The 22,606-nt window shown below is 39.0% G+C and overlaps 1 protein-coding gene across 1 annotated transcript in view; it reads right to left on the reverse strand.

The window, feature by feature from the left end:
- The window catches only part of LOC130833953 (signal-regulatory protein beta-1-like), a 52,178-nt gene that overhangs the window by 25,358 nt on the left and 4,214 nt on the right, over positions 1-22,606 (reverse strand). The window contains exons 3-6 of the mRNA XM_057704071.1: positions 20,492-20,648; positions 16,421-16,530; positions 16,169-16,256; positions 6,025-6,162 (exon numbers count right to left, since the gene is read on the reverse strand). Of these exons, the coding sequence (XP_057560054.1) occupies positions 6,025-6,162; positions 16,169-16,256; positions 16,421-16,530; positions 20,492-20,648 (493 nt within the window). The remainder of the gene's footprint in view (positions 1-6,024; positions 6,163-16,168; positions 16,257-16,420; positions 16,531-20,491; positions 20,649-22,606) is intronic.

Below are 22,606 nucleotides of genomic sequence, written 5' to 3' on the forward strand. Positions count from 1 at the left end.
ACAATCCTATTATCCATTCTGAGACTTAATATTGTTAAAATGTCAATTGACCTGAAGAAACTACAGCAATCAATACAATCCCTATTCAAATCCCAAAGACATCTTTTTGCAGAAATAGAATATTCCATTCTAAATTCATATGAAATCTCAAGGAACCTCAAATCAGCAAACAATCTTGAAAAAGAAGCATATAGCTTGGGGACTCACACTTCCAGACTTAAAACCTTAATACGAAACTACAATAATCGAAATAGTGTGGTATTGACATTAGGAAAGATATATAGACCAATGGAAATGAATAGAGAGCCTAGAAATAAACCCTCACATATATAGTCAACTGATTTTTAATAAGGGGCCAAGACCGTTCAATGGGCAAAGAACAGTCTTTTCAATACACGAATGGGGAGAAACTTGATATTCACATGCAAAAGAATAAAGCTGGATCATTACCTGACACCATATACTAAAATGAACTGAACATAATCAAAAAATGAAATGTAAGAGCTACAACTGCAAAATTCTGAGAAAAAGCCACAGGTGAAACACTTCATGACATTGAATCTCACCATAATTTCTTTGGTATGACACCAAAAACAACAGAATAAAAATATAGAAATTGGACCTCATCAAGAGTAAAACTTTCCTGCCTCAGAGGATACTATCAAGAGAGTGAAAAGATAATTTACTGAATGAGGAAAAAACATTTGGAAAGCCTATATCTCATAAGGGATTTCTATCCAGAATATTTCGTCCTACTCTTCAGCAACAAAATAATAAGCAACTTAATTTAAAAATGAACAAAAGAATAGACATTTCTCCAAAGAAGATATACAGATGGTCAATAAGCATGTGAAATGATGCTCAACATCACTAATAATTGGAAAAATGCAAACTAAAATCACAATGAGATACCCCTACATATCCTATAGGATAGCTGTCAGCAAAAACAAGATGAAACAAAATAAAAAATTGAAAACTTGAAAATAAGTGTTTGCAAAGATGTTGAGAAATTGAAACCCTTGTGCATTGTTAATAGGAGTCAAAAATGGTGGAGTCTCTGTGGAAACACTAGTGGTTTTTTGTTGTTTGTTTGTTTTTAACTCTGTTTTTTTTAATTAACCATAAAATAGAATTTACCATGTGATCCAATAATTCCATTCTTAGTTGTATACCCCAAATAACTAAAAGCAGGAATTCAAGCATACAATTGTTCATCAATGTTCATAGCACCATTATTCACAATACCAAAAGGCAGTAGAAACAACTGAAAATTTCATCAACAGATGAATGGATAAAGAAAATGTGAGGGGTGCGTGTTTGTGTGTGTGTGTATGTGTGTGTATAAAATGGAATACATCTCAGCCATAAAAGAAAATGAAACTTTCCCTTTTGCAGCAACACAGATGAACTTGGAAGATATTGCATTAAGATAAATAAGTCAGACAGACACAAATAGTGTATGATATCACTTGCATGTGGAATCTAAAGAATACAACAAACTACTTAATATAACAAACAAAACCAACTCAAAGATGTAGAGAACAAACTAGTGGTTACCAGTGGAGAAAGGGAAGGTGGGAGGGGCCATATAGTGGTAGAGGTTAAGAGATACAAAATATAATGCAAAAATTAAGCTACAAGGATATATAATACAACACCACGAATATAGCCATTATTTTACAATAACTATAAATGGAGTATAATCTTTAAAAATTGTGGATCACTATATTATACAACTTTAACTTATGCAATATTGTAAAGCATGTATATTTCAATAAAAATGTGTAGTATAAACAATCCAAAATTTCATCAATAGGTGAATGGATAAACAAAATGTGATATAGATAGATAGACAGATAATAGATAGATGATAGATATATAAATAGATAGATAGATACCATAAAGTGTATTTCAGCCCTAAAAAGCAATGATATTCTGACACCTTCTACAGCATGGATGAATGTTAAAAATATACTCATTGAAATAAGCCAGATACAAAAGGAATATAGGTAATTCCACTCTTATGAAGTACATAATTCTATGTACATATTCTATGAAGTACATAGAATTGGCAAATTCACAGAGAAAAAAAGGATACAGGTTACCAGTGGCTGCAGGCAAGGAGAAAGGGGAGTTATAGTTTAATGGATACAGAGTTGCTGCTACAGATGTTGAAAAAGTTCTGGAAATGTATACTGGTGATGCCTTCACAACAAGGTACTTAGTGCCACTGTGTAGCCTTCAAAATAGTTAAAATGGTAAATTTTGTCTTATGTATACTTTACCACAATAAAAAAAATGTGGATCTAAACAAGGTGACTGCCCCATGTAGAGCCTTTGAATTGCACTAAAAGGCTCAAGGAAACTAAAATGTGTGGATCTAAACGTTTATACACTGGAGAAACCTATAGGTGAATGGGGAGATAGAACCATGGAGACAAACAATAAAAGCAAGGAAAGAAACTCAAAAATCATGTTCTGAAAACAACTATGGGTGGTTGACTATGTGTGGACAGTGAGTTATGAGTTGAAGGGTCATAAGTCACCACTGGGCCAATTATTTAACTACAGGTGCAAGTTTCCCAGGTTGAGTTCACTGCCTCCCTGACTACTCAGTTTCTCCCAGATACAGGGAAATATGAGTATATTCCTTCTTATTTGAAATGTCGTATTAAATTACAGGGATGTAAATGAGAGGAACAGGCTGCTCTGGCACCACAAACAAATCCTGTGTTCTTTCTCCTTAGGGAGAAAATGTGTGGTTCACCTTTGCAGAGTGTGAACTAGTAAACTCACCCACTAACCACTATTTCTAACCAAACATGCCACCTAGGGAGGGCCCATGCTATTACAGGGCAGGTGCCTGTGATATGTCAACAACGTCAGATGCTTTGGGTTTTTAAGTCTGGAGGAGATTGAGGTTGGGGGAGTTGAACTGCTAAGATGAAAATGGGAAGAAATAGGAAAGAACTTTGTAGGGCAAAATGGAGGGAGAGGAGGAGGGAGGAGAGAAGAGGGATCAGGACATTGAGAGGAGCCAGGCGATAGCAAAAACTTTACAATCTGTGTATCTATAGTTCTCATATTACTTCTCTGGTCCAGACCTTTCCTCTGAACTCTGGACTTGTATATCCAACTATCCACTCATCACGTTCTTCAGATAGAAATAAACATCTCAACGTTAACACACCTAAAATGGAACTGAATTTCCCCACAACCTCTGTATCTTGGCTGAGCCACATTTCATCTTCCAGATGCTCAGGTCTCAAAACTTTGGAGGCTTTCTCTCCCACCCCAAATCCTACACATCAGAAAATCCTGTTGCCTCCTCTTCAGTGTGCATCCAGAAGCTGAACTCTTTCTCTTATCTCTACTAACTACTTTTCAGGTGCAAGCCACTTTTACTTTTTTGCATGAATGCAATGACCTCAAATGCTCTCGTTGTCTCTGTCTGTGTCCTCTTTAGCATATTCTAGTATTCAAACAAATTCCAAAATAAATTAAAACTCATGTCACTTCTCTCTTTAAAACGTCGCAAAAGCAATGATTTCACTCAGAGCTAAAGCCCAAATCCTTCCACACAGGAGGATGATTCTACTCTTAGGACCTTTACACATGCTGTTTAATGACAGGAAGCGTCCTCCCCCAGATAACCACATGGCTCACTCTAGAATCGTCTTTCAATCTTTGCTTACATTTCCCTTTCTCAGGGATACCCACTCAAGACTACCAGGTTTAAAATGTATCCCATTCTACAGATTCTCCCAATTCTCTTATCCAGCTTTTCTCTCTTCTTTTTTTTTAAATTTATTTATTTATTTATTTTATTGGCTGTGTTGGGTCTTTTTTGCTATGTACGGGCTTTCTTTTTAGTTGCGGTGAGTGGGGGCTACTCTTCGTTCTGCTGCGCAGGCTCCTCATTGCCATGACTTCTCTTGTTGCAGAACACTGGCTGTAGGCGTGTGGGCTTCAATAGTTGCAGCACATGGGCTCAATAGTTGTGGCTCACAGGCTCTAAAGCACAGGCTCGGTAGTTGTGGTGCACGGGCTTAGTTGCTCCGCGGCATGTGGGATCTTCCTGGAGCAGAAATCGAACCCCTGTTCCCTGCATTGGCAGGCGAATTCTCAACCACTGCACCACCTAAGAAGCCCCTCTCTCTTCTTTTTTTAACACTTATCACATTATAATATATTATACTATTTACCTAAATATAAGTGTATTGTTTATTGTCAGTTCTTCCACTGAGATAAATAACCACGAGGGCAACTACTTTGACTTTTGTTCACCAATGCATCCCATATTCCTATAACTGTTCCTGGCATATAGTACATATTCAAAAAATATATGTATGATGTGTGAATTGTCCTGTGTGACATCTCCCTGAAACACTGAGTTCTATTTTTAGTGGGTAATCTCTATGAAAATTATGTCAGAAACTGAGTTCCCCATGGTGATGACTTGGTGGAAAACAAAAAGGAACTTGCATGTATGCAAGCAGAAGGATAGCGTAAAGAAGAAAACCACAAACCCTCTTCCCCACTCTCCACCTTTCTACACACCCATTTGTAGAAGCTGCAGAAATCTCATGTACTAGAAGCAGGACCACAGTATCAAGAAGAGTGATGTTAAAATCATGAACTCTAGTATAAGATTGCTTGAGTTAAAATCATACCTTTACCATTTACCAGTGAGTGACCTTGAACTTCTCCTTGTTCAATTTTCTCATCTGTAAGGTAGGGGTGACAAGAATATGTAGCTTGGATATAATGATCACATGAGCTAACAGCCGTGGGCATTTCCAACAATGTCTGGCATGTGAATGTTCAAGAAAATGAACAGTTATTACTCATTAGGTTTCTTCAGGCCTGAAGGCTGCAACTAGCATTTGATGATATAGATATAGATACTTGTAGATACGGGTATGGATATAGGGACAGATATAGATATACATATGGATATGGGTATATAGGTCATATACACAAGAGTCTCTGTGTCTTTTAACCCCTCATTTTCTCCTCATTCCTGTCAGCATGGAAGAGGGGACTCTAAGATAGCAATGCACAAAGTTCTACTCATTTAACAAGAGAGATGCTTTCTTGCTTTAAGAGTTTGGGTGAAGGTAAGGCATAGATTTATAGAGAAGTAGAAAAGGAAGGATATTGCTGAAAGACAGCAAAAGCTAATAATCTGTTTGTTTCATCTCATGTAGACTGAAAAATGATTAAGGGGAACAATAATGAAGTGTTTTTGAAATCCCGTGTTTCTGGGAACACTTCCTCACCCCCACTCATACACATACATACACACACGCACATAAATACATGCATCCACAGACATGTATTAAAGTGTAGCCTAGCATGCTAGTGTACAGGTTGTTTTGAGGATCTAATGAAATTATAAGACATGTTAAATGCTCAGTGAAAAAACAATTAGCACATAGAAGCCATCCAACACATCACTGACAAAAGTTTGGGAGAACACACAGCAGGATTTGAACTCTGCTGTTCTCTGAGTGGCATGACGGGTGAGGATGCTTCTCAGTATTTTCTGATTTTTCTGCCATTAGCCTCCTCTGAGAAGCTGAGCAGTAAAACATGGTTAAAAGAATCAACTCTGGAGCTGTATGGCCTGGATTGCAATCCAGTGCTCCACTGCCTTAGATAGGTGACATTGGGCAAGTTACTGCCTACGCCTCAGTTTCTGCAACGGCAAATCAGAGATAATGGTCATAACTATCACACTGGGATGTTGTGAGGAATAGACAAGTTAATACACAAAAAGCCGTCATTTTTGGTGTTTGAAGCATCATCTGTTTCAGTGCCTCTGGTAAAAAGCTGTGGGCAATGGATCCACAGAGGAAACGCTCATGTACCTGATTTAATTCTCTCAGTAATGCCCAGTCCTTAGTGTTCTGTGGCTGCCCTGGGTGCAACACTCATACCTACATGCAGACGTTAAAAGTACAGGGGCATGGGAGGGTCCAGTGGTCAGGGAGAGGGGATTCTACCCCAAGGAATGCTCACCTGTGAGTCCAAGCAGTAGAGTCAACTGCAGGCAAAGAGGAGGAAGGTGGAACCAGGAGGCAGGGATGGGCATCGTGGAGGCCAGAGGAGCCTGCTCTGTCCAAATGTGTGTCTTGGGGAGAACCTGAACTTCTGTGTCTGTGGAAAGGAGAGAAGCCACACCCCCCATGATGTAAGAGGAAGTGCCTATGAAGGGGTGTAATTGCTGTGAGACAGTACTTTGCTACTAGATTCTTACAGTTCCTGCTTCTAGACAGTGAAAGAGAAATCAGGCAGAGAACATGGCTACAAAGTGAGGAGTTACTTATGTCATGTTTTCACAGATTGGACAGGCCTAGCAGAAATGAGGCCTCCTCCCACACCTGGGGCCTCTGATTTCTCCAATGGGCCCCTCACCCCATTCATGGTGATCTCCCCTCTGGAATCCCAGCCAAACTCACAGATATCAAGAAGGAACTGTGGTTGTGGGCTGTGTTCCAAAGTCCAAAGTCCAGTACCCAAGGATGTGGCAGGCTTGTGGTCTCATTCTGCACCTACCTCAACCAGGAGCTTCTCAGGGAGAAAAAGAAAGAGGGCTTGCCAGGGACCCTCAACTATGGGATGGAACAAGATCTGACTTCCTATTCCAGCCCTTTATTGATATAACTGGTAAAACTTACCTCCAAAAAACACAGTGCAATGTGGACCTCAAAATTTGTATGGCCTGCATAAAAAAAAAAAAAGAATTATTTCCTACTTTTTTCAGGAGGAGAAGTGGATTATAGGATCCAGAAATTACATTCCAAAGCCTTTATCTCAGAGAACTGAAAACTATGTCCACACAAAACCAGTACATGAATGTTATAGCAGATTTCTTTTTAAAGCAGAAGAAACCTGTCAAAAATTCAAATATATAACAATAGGTGAACAGCTTAACAAACTGCGGTGCATCCATACCAGGAAATACTACTCAGCAACTCAAAGGCATGAGCTGTACATGTGTGCAACAACTGAAAGTCTCTTGAAGGCATTATGCTGAGAAAACAAAGCCAATCTCAAAATATCAATTCCACAGATACAATATTCTGAAAATTATATATATCGAAAACAGAATGGCATTTGCCAGAGGTTTGGTTTGGTGGGGCTATGTGTCACTTTAAAGGGCTAGCACATGCGAGACTTTGTGGTCATGGAAAGTGTTGCATCCTGATCATGGTGGTGGTTACACAAACATACATACAAGAGGATCAACATAAACCAAAACTCACAATGTTATAAAATCAGCTATAAAAAACAATCTCATAGTCACAATAACATAGACACTGTCTATTAAGATATCCACCCTAAGTTATTTTAGGGTGAAAAGGCTATAACATGCATGTGTGTGTCATGAGGTCAGGTGTAACAAAACATTACATACACCTCTTCCATAGTGGGATAGCAATAAATAATGCCAAAGCATGAGAAAACAGGAAGTTGCTCTAGAGGCATGCTGTATGACATTTGGCATTAAAACCTAAAAAAGGCAGTTAAAAGATTTGAAAGTTGTTTCCTCACAGAGGTGGAAAAATAGGAGCAAGTTAGAGAGACTCCAGTTTCCATATATAGAACTTGTAGAAATATGACTCATAGATCATTTGGATACCAATCTTTGAGAAAGATGAAACTAATTTGGATGATTGAGTTAATGTTAACAGAGTCACACACACACAAAAAAATGCCTTTCCTTTTAGCAATGCTAAGAGTTATGTAAGCTTGCTGGATAAAACATTGATGACCTACATCAATTACAGTCAATAGTCAAAACTACTGAAAGCATAAATTATAAATTTTAAAGATTGCATAAACTCAAAATTATTAAAGATAACTGTAAGTAAAAATGCATAAGATGATTAGGGGATAAAACAATTGTAAAATTGTGAATTTAAAATTACTTTAAAATCTAAATAAATAGAGGTATATCATATCCATGAAAGAGTAAACTCAATATTGGAAAAGATGTCAATTTTGCCAAAGTAATATATAAATTCAATGCAATCAATTAATAATTTGAAAACGGTTTTTCATGAAACTTGAAAAGAGTGACTCTGAAATGAAATTGGAGACTGAAACTGAGGGGAAGAAAAAGAGATTTCATACAAATGACAAGAAAGTGGGCGTATCAATACTCATATCAAGCAAAATAGACTTTAAAGCAAAGGCTATAACAAAAGACAAAGGCATTATATATTGATAAAACAATCAATACAAGAAGAGGATATTAAACTTATTAACATGTATGCACTTAATACAGGAGCACCTAAAAACATAAAGCAAATATTAACAGAGGGAGAAGTTGCCAATAATGCAGCAATAGCAGGTGACTTTAACACCCTCTTGTATCAATGTACAGATTGTCCAGAGAGAAAATCAATAGGGAAACAGTGACCTTAAGTGACACAGTAGACTAGTTGAAATTAATAGATAAACACACAGAAGCAGCAGAATACATACCTTTTCAAGTGCACATGGAGCACTCTCCAGGGTAGATCACATGCTAGGCCACAAATCAAGTTGTAACAAATTCAACAGAATAGAAATTAGATCAAGCACTTTTGACAACCACAATGGTATGAAAGTAAAATGATTACAGGGAGAAAAAGTGGAAAAGCACAAGCACATGGAGACTAAAAGAACTTGCTACTAAAAACCCGATGGGTCAATAAAGAAATCAAAGAGGAAATCAGAAAATGTCATGAGACAAATGAAAATAAAAACAAAACTTTCCAAAATCTATGGATACAGCAAAAGTAGTTTGAAGATGGAAGATTATAGCAATACAGGCCTACTTCAAGAAACAAGGAAAATCTCAATTAAACAACCTGATCTACCATCTAAGTGAATTAGGAAATGGGGAACAGACAAAGCCAAAAGTCAGCAGAAGGAAGGGAGTAATAAAGATCAGAGAGGATATAAATAAAATAGGGACAAAAAATAGAAATGATAAATGAAACAAAGAACAGCTTTTTGAAAAGATAAACAAAAGTGATGAACCTTTAGCCAGGCTGATCAAGAAGAAAAGACAGTGGACCAAAATAAACAAAACAAGAAATAGCAAAAGAAAAATAACAACTGATATCACAGATACAGAAAAAAATCATGAGAATACGATGAAGATCTATAGCCCAACAAATTAGACACCCTAGAAGAAATGAACAAATTTCTAGAAACATACAGCTTTCCAACATTGAATCAGGATGAAATAGGCACACTGATCATGGGTAGTGAAATTGGATTTTAATTTTAAAACTGCCAACATACCTTAAGTCCAGGACCTAAAGTCCTGTGAACAAGAGCTAATGTTATCCTTCTCAAACTATTCCAAATATTGAAGAGGATGAAATGCTACAAAATTCATTCCACGAGATCACCATTACTCTGACACCAAAACCAGGCAAACACACTACAAGAAAAAGAAACTTACACTCCAATATCCCTAAAGAATACAGATGAAAAAATCAAATAAACAAAATATTAGCAAACAGATTCAACAATATAGTAGAAAGATCATATACCATGACCAAGTGGGATGTATGCAGGGGATGCGAGGATGGTTCAGTATTCACATATCAGTGTAATAAACCACAGCAACGAAAGGAAGGATAAAAATCACATGAGCTTCTCTATAGACACAGGAAAAGCCTTGGGCAAAATTCAACATCCATTCACAGTAAAAACTCTCATTATAGTTGAGATAAACAGAATATATCTCAACAAACTAAAAGTCATTTATGACAAACCCATAGCTAACATTTCAGTATTGGAAAGCTGAAGCCTTCCCACTAAATTCTGGGACAAGACAAGGATGCCTATTCTTACCAATTGTATTTAACACAGTATTGGAAGTTCTAGCCACAACAATAGACAAGAAAAAGGAACAAAAGGTGTCCAAATTGGAAGGGAAGAAAATAAACCTGTCCATATTTTCAGAAGACATGATACCTTCTAGACAAAACCCTAAAGTCGCTATACACACACACACACACACACACAAACACACACACACACACACACAAACAGTATTAGAACTAAAAAATGAATTCAGTAACACTTCAGGATACAAGATTAATATATAGGAATCTGCTGCCTTTCTATACACCAACAATGAATTCTCAGAAAGAGAAAAAGAAGAAAACAATCTCATTTCAAAAAGCATCAAAAAGAATATACTCATAACACCTAGGAATAAACTTATACAAGGAGATGAAAGACTTACACTCTGAAATCCATAAAACCCTGATGAAAGAAATTGAAGACAATGCAAAGGAATGAAATGATATCCCATGTTCCTGTATTGGAAGTATCAACATGGTGAAAATGACTATACTACCCAAAGCAATTTACAGATTCAATGCAATCCCTATCAAATTACCAATGGTATTTTTCACAGAACTAGAAGAAGAAATCTTATGATTTGTATGGAAATGCAAAAGCCCCCAGATAAGCAAAGCAATCTTGGAAGGAAAGACGCAGCTGGTGGAATCAGGCTCCCTGACTTCAAACTATGCTACAAGGCTACAGTGAACAAGACAGTATGGTACTGGAACAAAAAGAAGAATATAGATCAATGGAAGAGGATAGAGAGCCCAGAGATAAACCCACACACGTATGGGCACCTTATCTTTGACAAAGGAGGCAAAAATATGCAATGCAGGAAAGATAGCCTCTTCAATAAATGGTGCTGGGAAAATTGGGCAGCTGCATTTAAAAAAATGAAATTAGAACACTTCATAACACCATATACAAAAATAAACTCAAAATGGATTAAAGACCTAAATGTAAGACCAGACAATATACAACTCCTAGAGGAAAACATAGGCAGAACACTCTATGGCATACATCAAAGCAAGATCCTTTTTGAACCACCTCTTAGAATAATGGAAATAAAATCAAAAATTAACAAATGGGACCTAATGAAACTTAAAAGATTTTACACAGAGAAAGAAACCAAAAACAACACAAGAAGACAACCCTCAGAATGGCAGAAAATATTTGGCAGTGAAGCAACAGACAAAGGATTAATCTCCAAAATATGCAAGCATCTCATGTAACTCAAATCTAAAAAGCAAATAACCCAATCCACAAATGGGCTGAAAACCTAGGTAGACATTTCTCCGAAGAAGACATGCACAAAAATAACAAACACATGAAAAGATGCTCAACATCACTAATCATTAGAGAAAAGCAAGTCAAAGCCACAATGAGGTATCACCTCCTTCTGGTCACAATGGCCATCATCAAAAAATCTAAAAATAGTAAATGCTGGAGAGGATGCAGAGAAAAGGCAACCCTCCTGCACTCTTGGTGGGAATGTAAATTGGTACAGCCACTATGGAAAACTGTAAGGACCTTCCTTAAAAAACTAAAACTAGACCTACCATATGACCCAGCATTCCCACTCCTGGGCATATACCCTGAGAAAATCATAATCCAAAAAGAAACATGTACCACAAAGTTTGTTGTAGCACTATTTACAATACCCAGGACTTGGAAGCAACCTAAATGTCCATCAACAGATGAATGGATAAAGAAGATGGGGCACATATATACAATGGAATATTACTCAGCCATAAAAAGGAATGAAATTGAGTTATTTGTAGTGAGGTGGATGGACCTAGAGTCTGTCATACAGAGTGAAGTAAGCCAGAAAGAGAAAAAAAAATATCGTAAGCTAACTCATATATATGGAATCTAAAAAAATGGTACTCATGAACCCAGTGACAGGGCAAGAATAAAGATGCAGATGTAGAGAATGGACTTGAGGACACAGGGTGGGGGGTGAAGGTGAAGCTGGGTTGAAATGAAACAGTAACATTGACATATATACACTGCCAAATGTAAAATAGATAGCTACTGGGAAGCTGCTGCATAACGCAGGGAGATCAACTGGTTGATGGGTGATGACTTAGAGGGCTGGGATAGGGAAGGTGGAAAGGAGTCATGGGCGGGAGGGGATATACAGATATATGTACAAATACAGCTGATTCACTTTGTTGTACAGCAAAAACTGGCACAACAGTGTAAGGCAATTATATTCCAATAAAGAGCTTAAAAAATAAATTATCATCAAAAACAATTTACTCATAATACCTAGGAATAAAGTTATACAAGGAGATGAACGAGCTCTACTCTGAAATCTATAAAACACTGATGCAGGAAATTGAAGACAATGCAAAGAAATGAAAAGATATCCCATGTTCTTGGACTGGAAAAACTAATATTGTTAAAATGTTTATACTACCCAAAAAATCTATAGATTTAATACAATCTTTATCAAAATATCCATGACATTTTTCACATAAGTAGAAAACAAATAATCCTAAATTTATATGAAACCACAAAAGACCCCGAATTGCCAAAGCAATCTTGGGAAATAAAGAACAAGCTTGTAGTATAGTCTGAAGTCTTTCTCACTTCAGACTATACTACACAGCTACTGGCACAAAACAGCCACAAAGATTGATGGAGAAGAATAGAGAGCCTAGAGATAAATCCACACACTGATGGTCAAGTAATCTATGGCAAAGAATGCAGGAATATACAATGGAGAATAGGCAGTTTCTTCAATAAGTAGTGCTGGGGAAATTAGATAGCTACATGTAAAAGAATGTAATTAGAACATTCCTTCACATCATACACAAAAATAAATTTTAACTGAATTAAAGAACAAAACTGTAAACATAAAACTCCTAGAAGAGAACATAGGCAGAACACTCTTTGACATAGATTGTAGCAATACTTTTTAGATCTGTCTCCTCAGGCAAAAGAAACAAAAGCAAAAGTAATTGAATGAGACCTAACTAAAACGAAAAGGTTTTGCACAGAAAAGGAAACCACTGACAAAACAAAAAGACAACCTACTGAATGGAAGAAAATAGTTTGCAAATAATATGACTGATAAGGGGTTAATATCCAAAATATAGAAACAGATCATACAATTCAATATCAAAAAAACAACCCGATTGAAAAATGGAAAGAACACCTGAGTAGACATTTTTCCAAAGAAGACATGCAGATGGCCCACAGGCATGTGAAACATGCTCAACATCACTAATCACCAGAAAATGCAAACTTTAAACCACAATGAGACATCACCTTACACCTGTCAAAATGGCTATCATGAAAAATTCTACAAAGAACAAATGTTGGTGAGGATGTGGAGAAAAGGAAACCATAGTACACGTTTGGTGGCATTGTCAATTGATGCAGCCACTCTGTAGAGGAGTGTGGAGGGTCCTCAAAAAACTAAAAATGGAACTACCTTATAACCCAGCAATTCCACTCTATTCAAAGAAAACAAAAACACTACTTTGGAAAGATACACGCACCACAATGTTCATAGGAGCATTATCTATAATAGTTGAGAAATGGAAGCAACATATGTGTCTATCAACAGATGAATGGGTAAAAAAGATGTGGTGTATATATAACATATATATATATTTATAATACATTATACATACATATATATATAATGGAAAATACTTAGTCATTTAAAAAAGTGAAATTCTGCCATTTGCAACAATGTGGATGGACTCCAGTTTATTATGCTTAGTAAGAAAAGTCAGACGGAGAAGGGTAAATACTCTGTTATCACTTATATGTGAAATCTAAAAAATAAAACAAATGAATGACTATAACAAAACAGAAAGAGACTCATAGGTGTAGAGAATAAACTAGTAGTTACCAGTGGGGAGAGGGAAGTGGATCAAGAGATACAAACTACTATGTATAAAATAAATAAGCAACAAGGATATATTACACAGCTCAGGAAAATTTAGCCATTATTAGGTAGTAATTTTAAATGGAGTATAATCTATAAAAATCTTGAATCACTATGTTGTACACCTGAAACTAACATAATATTGTAAATCAATTATACTTCAATTTCTAAAAAGCAGAAAATAAAGTAAACTAAAATTCAATGGGGTCAAAAATAGCCACGACAGTTCTGAAGAACAAGAAAAGGTGGGAAGATTTACCCAATCAAGATATTAAAACTTCTTATAAAGCTATTCTAACTAAGACAGGGGAGTTTGGTCAGAGAGATAGACAAGGAGCACAACAAACAAAAACCTCAATAAAAGAACCAGAAATTTATGGAAAGTTGATGTATGGCAAAGGGGCAGTGCACATCAAAAAAAAAAAAATCTCGAGAAGATCCCCACCTGTAATATACACAAACACACACACACATATACACACACAAAAAATAAAGTGAGATCAATGATATAAATGGAAAGAGCAAAACTTGATCAAGAATTGGACTATATATATATATATATCAATAAAACAAAAGCTCCAAATGATATTAACAGCCTGCTTTGTTGACCACACCAGGAGAGGACTTTCCTATATGTGCCAAGGAACCAAAGATAAGAATATTTGGGAAAACTGTGTTAGCAAAACACTAGATAAAGATTTAACATCCATCACATAAAAAATCAATACATTGTGGCATACTCTGGCAATAGAAACTATAAAGCAACAGAAATTAATAAAATGAAGCTACGTACATTACATGAATAAATCCCACAAACTGTAAGTATAAAAAATTAAAGTTCTATGATGCTGGATGAAGCGTAATAGCATTTATATAAAAGTTAAAACATGCCAGTAATAGTATATATTGCTTAAAAATTTACACATACATTGTAGAAGTATAAAATCATGATTGAGATTATAAATACCAAACAGGACAGTAATTTTATCATACTTCTTAGCTCTTTATTGCAATGTAATTACCTGACACTGTTGTGTCACTTTTTGCTGTACAACAAAGTGAATCAGCTGTATTTATACATATATCCCCATATCCCCTCCCTCTGGCGACTCCTTCCCACCCTCCCCATCCCAGCCCTCTAAGTCATCACCCATCATCCAGTTGATCTCCCTGTGTTATGCAGCAGCTTCCCCCAAGCTCTCTAGTTTACATTTGATAGTGTATGTATATAAATGCTACTCTCTCACTTTGTCCCAGCTTCCCCTTCGCCCACCACCCCATGTCCTCAAGTCCGTTCTCTACATCTGCATCTTAACTCTTGCCCTGTCACTGGGAAAGAATAGCCAGCACCATATTTTATTTTAAGATTCCATATAAATGAGTTAGCATATGGTATTTGTTTTTCTCTTTCTGGCTTACTTCACTCTATATGACAGACTCTAGGTCCATCCACCTCACTACAAATAACTCATTTTCATTCCTTTTTTATGGCTGAGTAATATTCCATTGTATATATGTGCCCCATCTTCTTTATCCATTCATCTGTTCATGTGCATTTAGGTTGCTTCCCTGCAGGACAGTAATTTTAAAATGAACAACAGACCATAACAAAATGTGAACAATTGCAAAGATAGCATAGTAGATAGTTCCATGGATAATTTTTATTATGCTCTGTAAATTTCAAAATAGAAAAATCCTTATTTAACTTCGCGATTTTAAATATATATGTGTTAAAAAAAATCACACTTGCAAAAGCTCTAGATGTAAGTAAAAAGAACTCTGAAAATTAAAGGGTGTTGATGATCTGGGGCACAATGGGAATCTTTTTTATTGATCTAGTTGATTATCTTTGGGTGGAGGTGAGGCCAGTTTGAAGCTCACAGGATGAGGGTCAGACATTCCGGATCTCCATGACCGAAATCCAACCTTCACTCAGCTCCAAAGCTCAGTCAGATGGAAGGTAGGAGGGTGTGTGGAAGGGATCATGTGTGTGGTGGAGGTGGGGATGGCAGAGTGAAGGGCGGGATTGGGGAGGGGGGTTTTGGTCACCTTCAGTCCTTACAGCTTGTCTCCACTTGAGCCCCTTGCACAGGGCAAAAGGCAGTATATCAAGGTATTCAGGAGCTGTAGGGGAAAACATTCATTCATTAATTCCACAAATGTTTTTGAGCAAATTCTTATGCAGTCACTTTGCTTGACCTGAGTCCATGGCGCTGATCAGAAATGAAGTCTTATTAGTCAATACATCCAAGTCCCCCAGGTAGATTCCATTAGTTGCTCCTAATAAAACTTTCCTTATTCACTCCAAGGACATATCATGTGATAACTGAATATACAATGGTTTATGGAGGGGCTCTTTGGAGTTTGGATCTCAAAGCTTGGACCTTTATCCTACATACATACTTTGGACCTTCACCTCCAGGGTCCGAATGAATGTAACTGTACAAACTTCAAGTTCCAGGGCACTAAATAATGTATGAGAGTTGAAAGCCTTTGAGAATTCCAAGACACAATGGGAGAAAATAAAATTTTTCACAACTCTCCTTTGAGACTGGATCATCGTGTGACTTTTAGGCTCGCCCTGGACACCTCTTGCCAGCCCAGCAAGGTGGCCCTGATCTCCCTCCCTAAGGAATAAGACTGCTATCAACTCACCTGCTCCAAGTTCCACCACCTGTGGAAATAGGTGACTATGAAACAGATCACCAGCAGCACTTGGAAGGCCAGGAGGAAAGCCACAAAGATAAGGGCGGGCATCTCTGGACCTAAGAGACAGTGGGCAGAGGGGATATCACATGGGGCTCTGGGAGTTACTACCTCACTCAACTTGCAGACAGAGGTCACCCAGTTGCTCACAGGTGTAGAGGTGAGATTACCTGAGCTCCCAGTAGGTTCGTATATGCCCTGGAAAGCTGAGAACACCATGGGGCTGGCCTGAATGGGTGGCGATGCCTTATGCTGCACCCTACAGGTGAGCACACGCTCGGACCTCTGCACCAAGGCATTCACCAATGGCAAGCTTTCCAGGGTTTAGGTCCCATCACTATCCTGCTTGGACGTGGGGTGCTCAGCTCCCTTGAATATATCACAATGCTCCAACCAGGTGAGAGGCATTGTCTACGGATAGAATCTCTGCACGAGGCAGGTAATGGCCAACAAATCCAAGGCAGGTGAAGACTGGGACACAGTCACTGTAGAGGGAACTACGACAGCCCAGGGAAAACAGACAATTACTATAGGAAGTTCACTGTGGGAACCTGGGGACTCTGTGAGGAGGGGATATTCTGCCCAGGGCCTGCCACAGAGAAGGAGTTGCTATTGGTTAACAGATGCATAAGTAAATGCATGACTGAATGAGTGTGGGAATGCATGAGTGAATGCATGCTTGGGTAGAAGATTGGAATGATGAAGCCATCCTAATCTTTCCTTTCTTGCCCACGATGGCCATTAAATATGAAAAGGTGACCCTGAATTCCATTTAAGAATCTATGAATCTGTAGACTTACTCCATGACTCGATGAAGATTCCTAGCCTCTAGATACTAATATTTCACATATGAAGGAATTTGTGCTTAGAGAAGTTAAGTATTGACCCAAGATCACAGGTGGCAAAGCAAGGGTTATGCCAAAGACAGTGTTTTACCATTTGCTATTCTGACACCCAAACGATAAGGTTACAAGCATTTATGATTGCAGGCTTTTGGAATAATGACCTAACAACATCTAGAATTTTTTCAGCCAGATTTTTCAGCTATGAAGTAAAATATGTGCATACTGAAGAAAATTTGGAATATTTTTAAAATTCTGAAAAACTTTTAGGGTTTGAGTAGAATTCATAGGAACACACAGCATAGTGCAGTTCTCACGTTAAAGCAAGGAATGGGAACCAGATTCTCGCCCCTGCACTGACACCACAGCCAAATGCAAGACCTTCTGCAGGTCACCCTCCCTCTGTTTCCAAGACCCTTATGAAATAATATATGGCCAGACCCAGCTGTCAGGGGCCCAGTGAAGACAGACTTCAACTCTTGGTCTAGGGTAGAGAGAGTAACTCCCTTTATTTAGTGCAATTTGAAAGAATGAAGGGTATCTTTTTCCCCAAATATTGTTTCTTTACATTCAACACACCTCAACCTTGTGGTTACCTCAATGATGCTGCTAATGGGGAGGGCGCCAAGCAAGACACCATCCCTAGAAGACTGTTCTCAGTCTTTCCCCCTCAGAATACAGGCAGGGGTTCCTACCAAGCAAAGAGCAGTACCCTGAGAACAGATTGTGAAGGGCTGGTAACCAGGTGGTGCCCGTAGAGAACAGGCCAGGGCAAGGTACCACCAAGCAAGTGCCATGGGCCCTAGAGGGTGACAAAGGCCAATGAAAGGATGAAGGTCTCAGAGAGAGGAAGGACAGATACCCAGGCACAGCTGGTGATAACTGTCCCCATGCACTGAGAACAGTGTTTGAGTCACTGCACGTGATATTTATTCTTCACATCCAAATGCTATAAACACAAACGACCACTTGGTATCAGAAAAGACAACATAAAGCCAATAGAAGGACCTTACACAAAATCAGGCCCCAGTTTCAATGAAATTGTCAAAGAGGAATTGATTCAAACATCAACTTGAAAAACATTTCAATTATAAAAATGCTTCTATTTAATTTATATTTTAATTAAGCATAGAATATAATGACCACTATGCACCAGTTCTTAGAAGGAACAACTGTTGGGAGTGTAAGGATGCTGGCATAATTTTTTCCTACAAACTTATACCAAGTACCATCAAACTCTTCAATTCAGATTTCACATTTACACACAATCATGAGAAGGTAATTTTGAAAAGGTATTTGAAATTATTTGACTGTTCTATATATCATAAGGGACCTCTTTCATCAAAGTGTTTCCTTTTGAAGTGTCTGCAGAATCATTAGGATCATAGATTTATTTTCCTTCTTTTATTTTTAAAGGTTGAAAGATTCACCTGGATCCCAGCAGTTCTCAAACATCATTTCCATCAGTTACTTGAAATACATTTTGCCAAATCTCTGATTTCACTTGGCAATAGATGTGGATTCTAATTGCACAGTGTGTTCTGATATTTGCCACACATCATCAAGGAAAAAATCATCCCCTAGAGCAGAGGGTTTCGGGGCTCCACGCCACCTTCTGCAGCGACCGGACCTCTGCACAGTGGTGCTAGGAGTGCCACGTTCTATCTCAGATTCCTGAAGCTCTTCCCAGTGCTCTGCCTCAGGATTTCTCCACAACCAGCAAATGCCACCCACCCCATGCGGGCACATGGCAGCCTCCCACCTCTGAGGGACAATCCCGAGGAATGGTCTACAGAGTTCCTCAGAGGGTCCCCAGTAGCGCTGAGTCTCAGTCATCCACAGGGGCACCCAATTCAATAACTCACTCTTTCTGGGGTGTCCCTCCTTCCTTGTCTCACTCGCTCCATCTCTTATCCCAGCCTCACTGTATCATCTCCCAAACACCTGCACCCAAGACCTAGTTTCAGTCTCTGCCTCCAGGGGAATCTAAATAAAGACAACCACAAAGTTATTTCTGTGATAGGAAACCCAATCTGAGATGCAGGCAGGGTTGAGCAGGGAGGATTTAATGAGGAGGCTAATTTATACATAATCAATTCATTTGTGAATATTTTTTATTATCAATGACTTCTGCTTCTCTACATAATTGTCCTAACTCCAGGGAATTATATACAAATACTCAGATAAGGAGGACTCCCTGCATTATCATCTTCCTATTTTACAGCCAAAGAGACTGAGACTCAGAGAACTTAACCGGCAGGAAGTCTCACAGCTGGTGAATAGCCAACTCAGAGCCTGAATTCCTGTCAAAGCTCTCTCACTCACCAGCTTCACACCCTCAGGAAGCCTTCACTTGTTATCCCCTCAGCTCCTTTCTATAAACCATGAGTGGGATAAGTAGTACAGAGCAGTTGTACACATTCAATAAGCCAATCCACAGAAGCGTGTATATTGACATGTGCTTGATCATTTGAGTCATTCATATCAATATTTTATCCACGTAAAATCATGTGTTTCCTTCTACAGTAATCACAAAAATTAAGAAAAGTGTTTTGTAATCTTCATAAAGTTCTATAAATATTTTAGAAATTAATTTTAATGCTGTGTCACCTTGGACAACTCACTTGCCTTCTCTGGGCTTCAGAGTTTCTGTAAACAATGAGATGATCACTAAGCTTCCTAGTAGGTGTGATAGGAAGGAATTTCATGTGATGGGATTTGCAGACCTGTCAGGCATTGATCCAGGACAAGAAAATAAAAATCAACAACAACAAAAAAGATGGAAAATCTACGTTCTTAACCAGATATGCGTAAAGATAAAAATTCATCATTATATCTAAAATTTAGAAATTCACAAAGGCCTTTATCCTCTTCATATAAAAAATTATAATAATAAAATTAAATACCCAGAAGGTATTTTGTCTCCATTTTATACCTGAAAACACTGAGTTCTTGAGAGGTGATTCTAGTAGTAATAACAAAGAATAATAACATTTGCCACTTCTCTGTGCTTGATATGAGCACAGAGGTAAAGTTCATTACTTTACCAGTATCATTTCATTGAATTCTTGCCACAACAAACTGAGGCACATCCCATTTATCAGTCGAGGAAACTAAAGCTCAGAAACATCAAGCCCAATTCTACACTAACCCATCTGGACAAAGAGAACATCCTTACCATGCAGGTAGTGGCCCAGTCTGATGGTTTTGTGGGAAAAGAGTATGGATCTGTCCTTGGTTTGGCAGAGGACAAGGGAGTGCACATCGTCAGCCTTCAGCAGGATGAGAACACTGCTGGTCACATGGTAGGTGTCTACACAAGGGTGGACGCTGGTCTGGGGATTTCACAGGTGGTGGGCATTTTTAAGCCAGGTCACAGTAAACCTGACCTGTGGCAAATCTGGATGATGGGAAGGTCAGTTGGATGCTTGTGCCTGGCTCAGAGCACTGAAGGGGGCCTTGCAGGGCATAAAAGAGGATGATCTCGCCTGCAGGAGAGTCTCCACCTGTGAGAGGATGTGGAGGAACCCAAGCCCAGTGAGAACAAATCCTTAGCATCTCCATGGAGAAGTCCCACCGCCGCCTCTACCATAGACTTTAAAGATTATATTCTGACAGGAGTACAATTATGAAGCTGATATCAGAGGCCAGACAATGAAGCTTCAGGGACCACAGCAGTTTGTAAGGAGGCCTGACTCCCACCCACACCTCACCAGCCCGCTTCCTGACTCTGAGACCTAACCCAGCGAGTTCTCACTGCAACCCTAGGAGGGAGGATCTGCTCCTATTCCCATCTCACAAATGAGGACACTGAGGCCCAGAGTCTAGGTAACCTGTCCAAGCTTCACAGAGGGTAGTAGAACCAGGATTCTTAGCCAGGAAGTAAGGACCCAGGGTCTGTGCCAAGTGACCAGGCTCAGAGCTGTCCTCACTCCCTGGACAGGGAAAAGCATCTCACTGCTCCCAGGACAGGTCATGTGAGGGAGGTGGCCCAGAGAAGGGGTAGGAGCACAGGCTTTGGGATCACACTCCATGCAGGTTTGCATCCCAGCCCCTCCACTGCGTGAGTCTCAACAACTCAGCTATCTAAGCCTCAGTTTCCTCATCTGTAAAATGGGGTTGATTCTTTATTCAGAGTTAATGAAAAAATTACCTACAGTAACTAGTAAAGCATATGAGACATGTGGGCATCACTCTATAAATAATAGCTGTCTTCATCAATTACTCACCACAACCACCTAAAGGATTGTTATTAATTATATTTTTTATGTTAGAGGGAAAAAGGCTGAGAGGGTCATTGACTCACCCAAGGGCCTCACAGCAAACAGAACTCATATTCCAACCCAGGAATTCTGACTCCAAGGCAAGGGCACTTTCTATCACAACACAGCTTTCTCAATTTCCATAGCATACCCCAAATAATCAGTGAACTTCAATATTTCCCTACTTTCACCCCACCATGGTCTGGGCATCATGGAGATGGCCATCAGTCATCACAGAGCACCCTCTGTGTGCCCCAATATCTGGATGCCAAGAAAGGGTCAAGGGAAGGAGTCCCAGCTGGTCCCCACCTGGTGGGCATAACAGTCCTCATTGCTCAGAGGAGGAAACTGAGCTCAGGGATGGCAGTGCTTTGTCTGAGGACTCAGATGATCTGTGGCAGCTCTGAAAGGTGACACTGATCCATTTCACTTGAAGGTTTGAGCACCTCCAAACATAACAGCTCATGTTTGCTTCAGGGCCATGAGGGTCTCAGTAGGGAGGAGAGGCTTAAATGGAGAAAATCCTTGCGCCAGACTTGCAAGAGACCCCATAGTTTCAGGGCCGACTGTGGGAACTGAATGAGGCTTGCAGACATGACAATTCAGGAAGAAATAAAGAAGATATTTAAGAGGGATTTTGAAAAAGAATTGAGATAACGCTAAGACATGTATTTTGAGGCAGAATGCAGGGGGAAAATACATAGAAAAAAAATGGAATTTGTGAACAGACAGCCCTGCCTCTAATCCCCACTTTGCTATTCAAGACCCCTGAGACTTGTCCCTCTGCTGCCTGTCCCAGACGTCATACATCACACAACATACATGAGGATGCCTGGAACACAGTAAGTGTTCCTCGAGTGTCAGCAAACATGACCAGATGCACAAAGGTGGGAGTGTGTTAAGGGGTGCGAGCTGAAGAAGGGGTTTAGGGATCAGGCTGAGGTGTTGCTGCAAAGGCAGGTTAACACCAAACAGGAGGGTGGCCTGATGCCAGGAAAGAAAGTTTCCCTTCCCCACAGCAGACCACAGAC

This window comes from Hippopotamus amphibius, chromosome 12 (assembly GCF_030028045.1).
Source record: "Hippopotamus amphibius kiboko isolate mHipAmp2 chromosome 12, mHipAmp2.hap2, whole genome shotgun sequence".
In the NCBI taxonomy this organism is placed as follows: Eukaryota; Metazoa; Chordata; class Mammalia; order Artiodactyla; family Hippopotamidae; genus Hippopotamus; species Hippopotamus amphibius.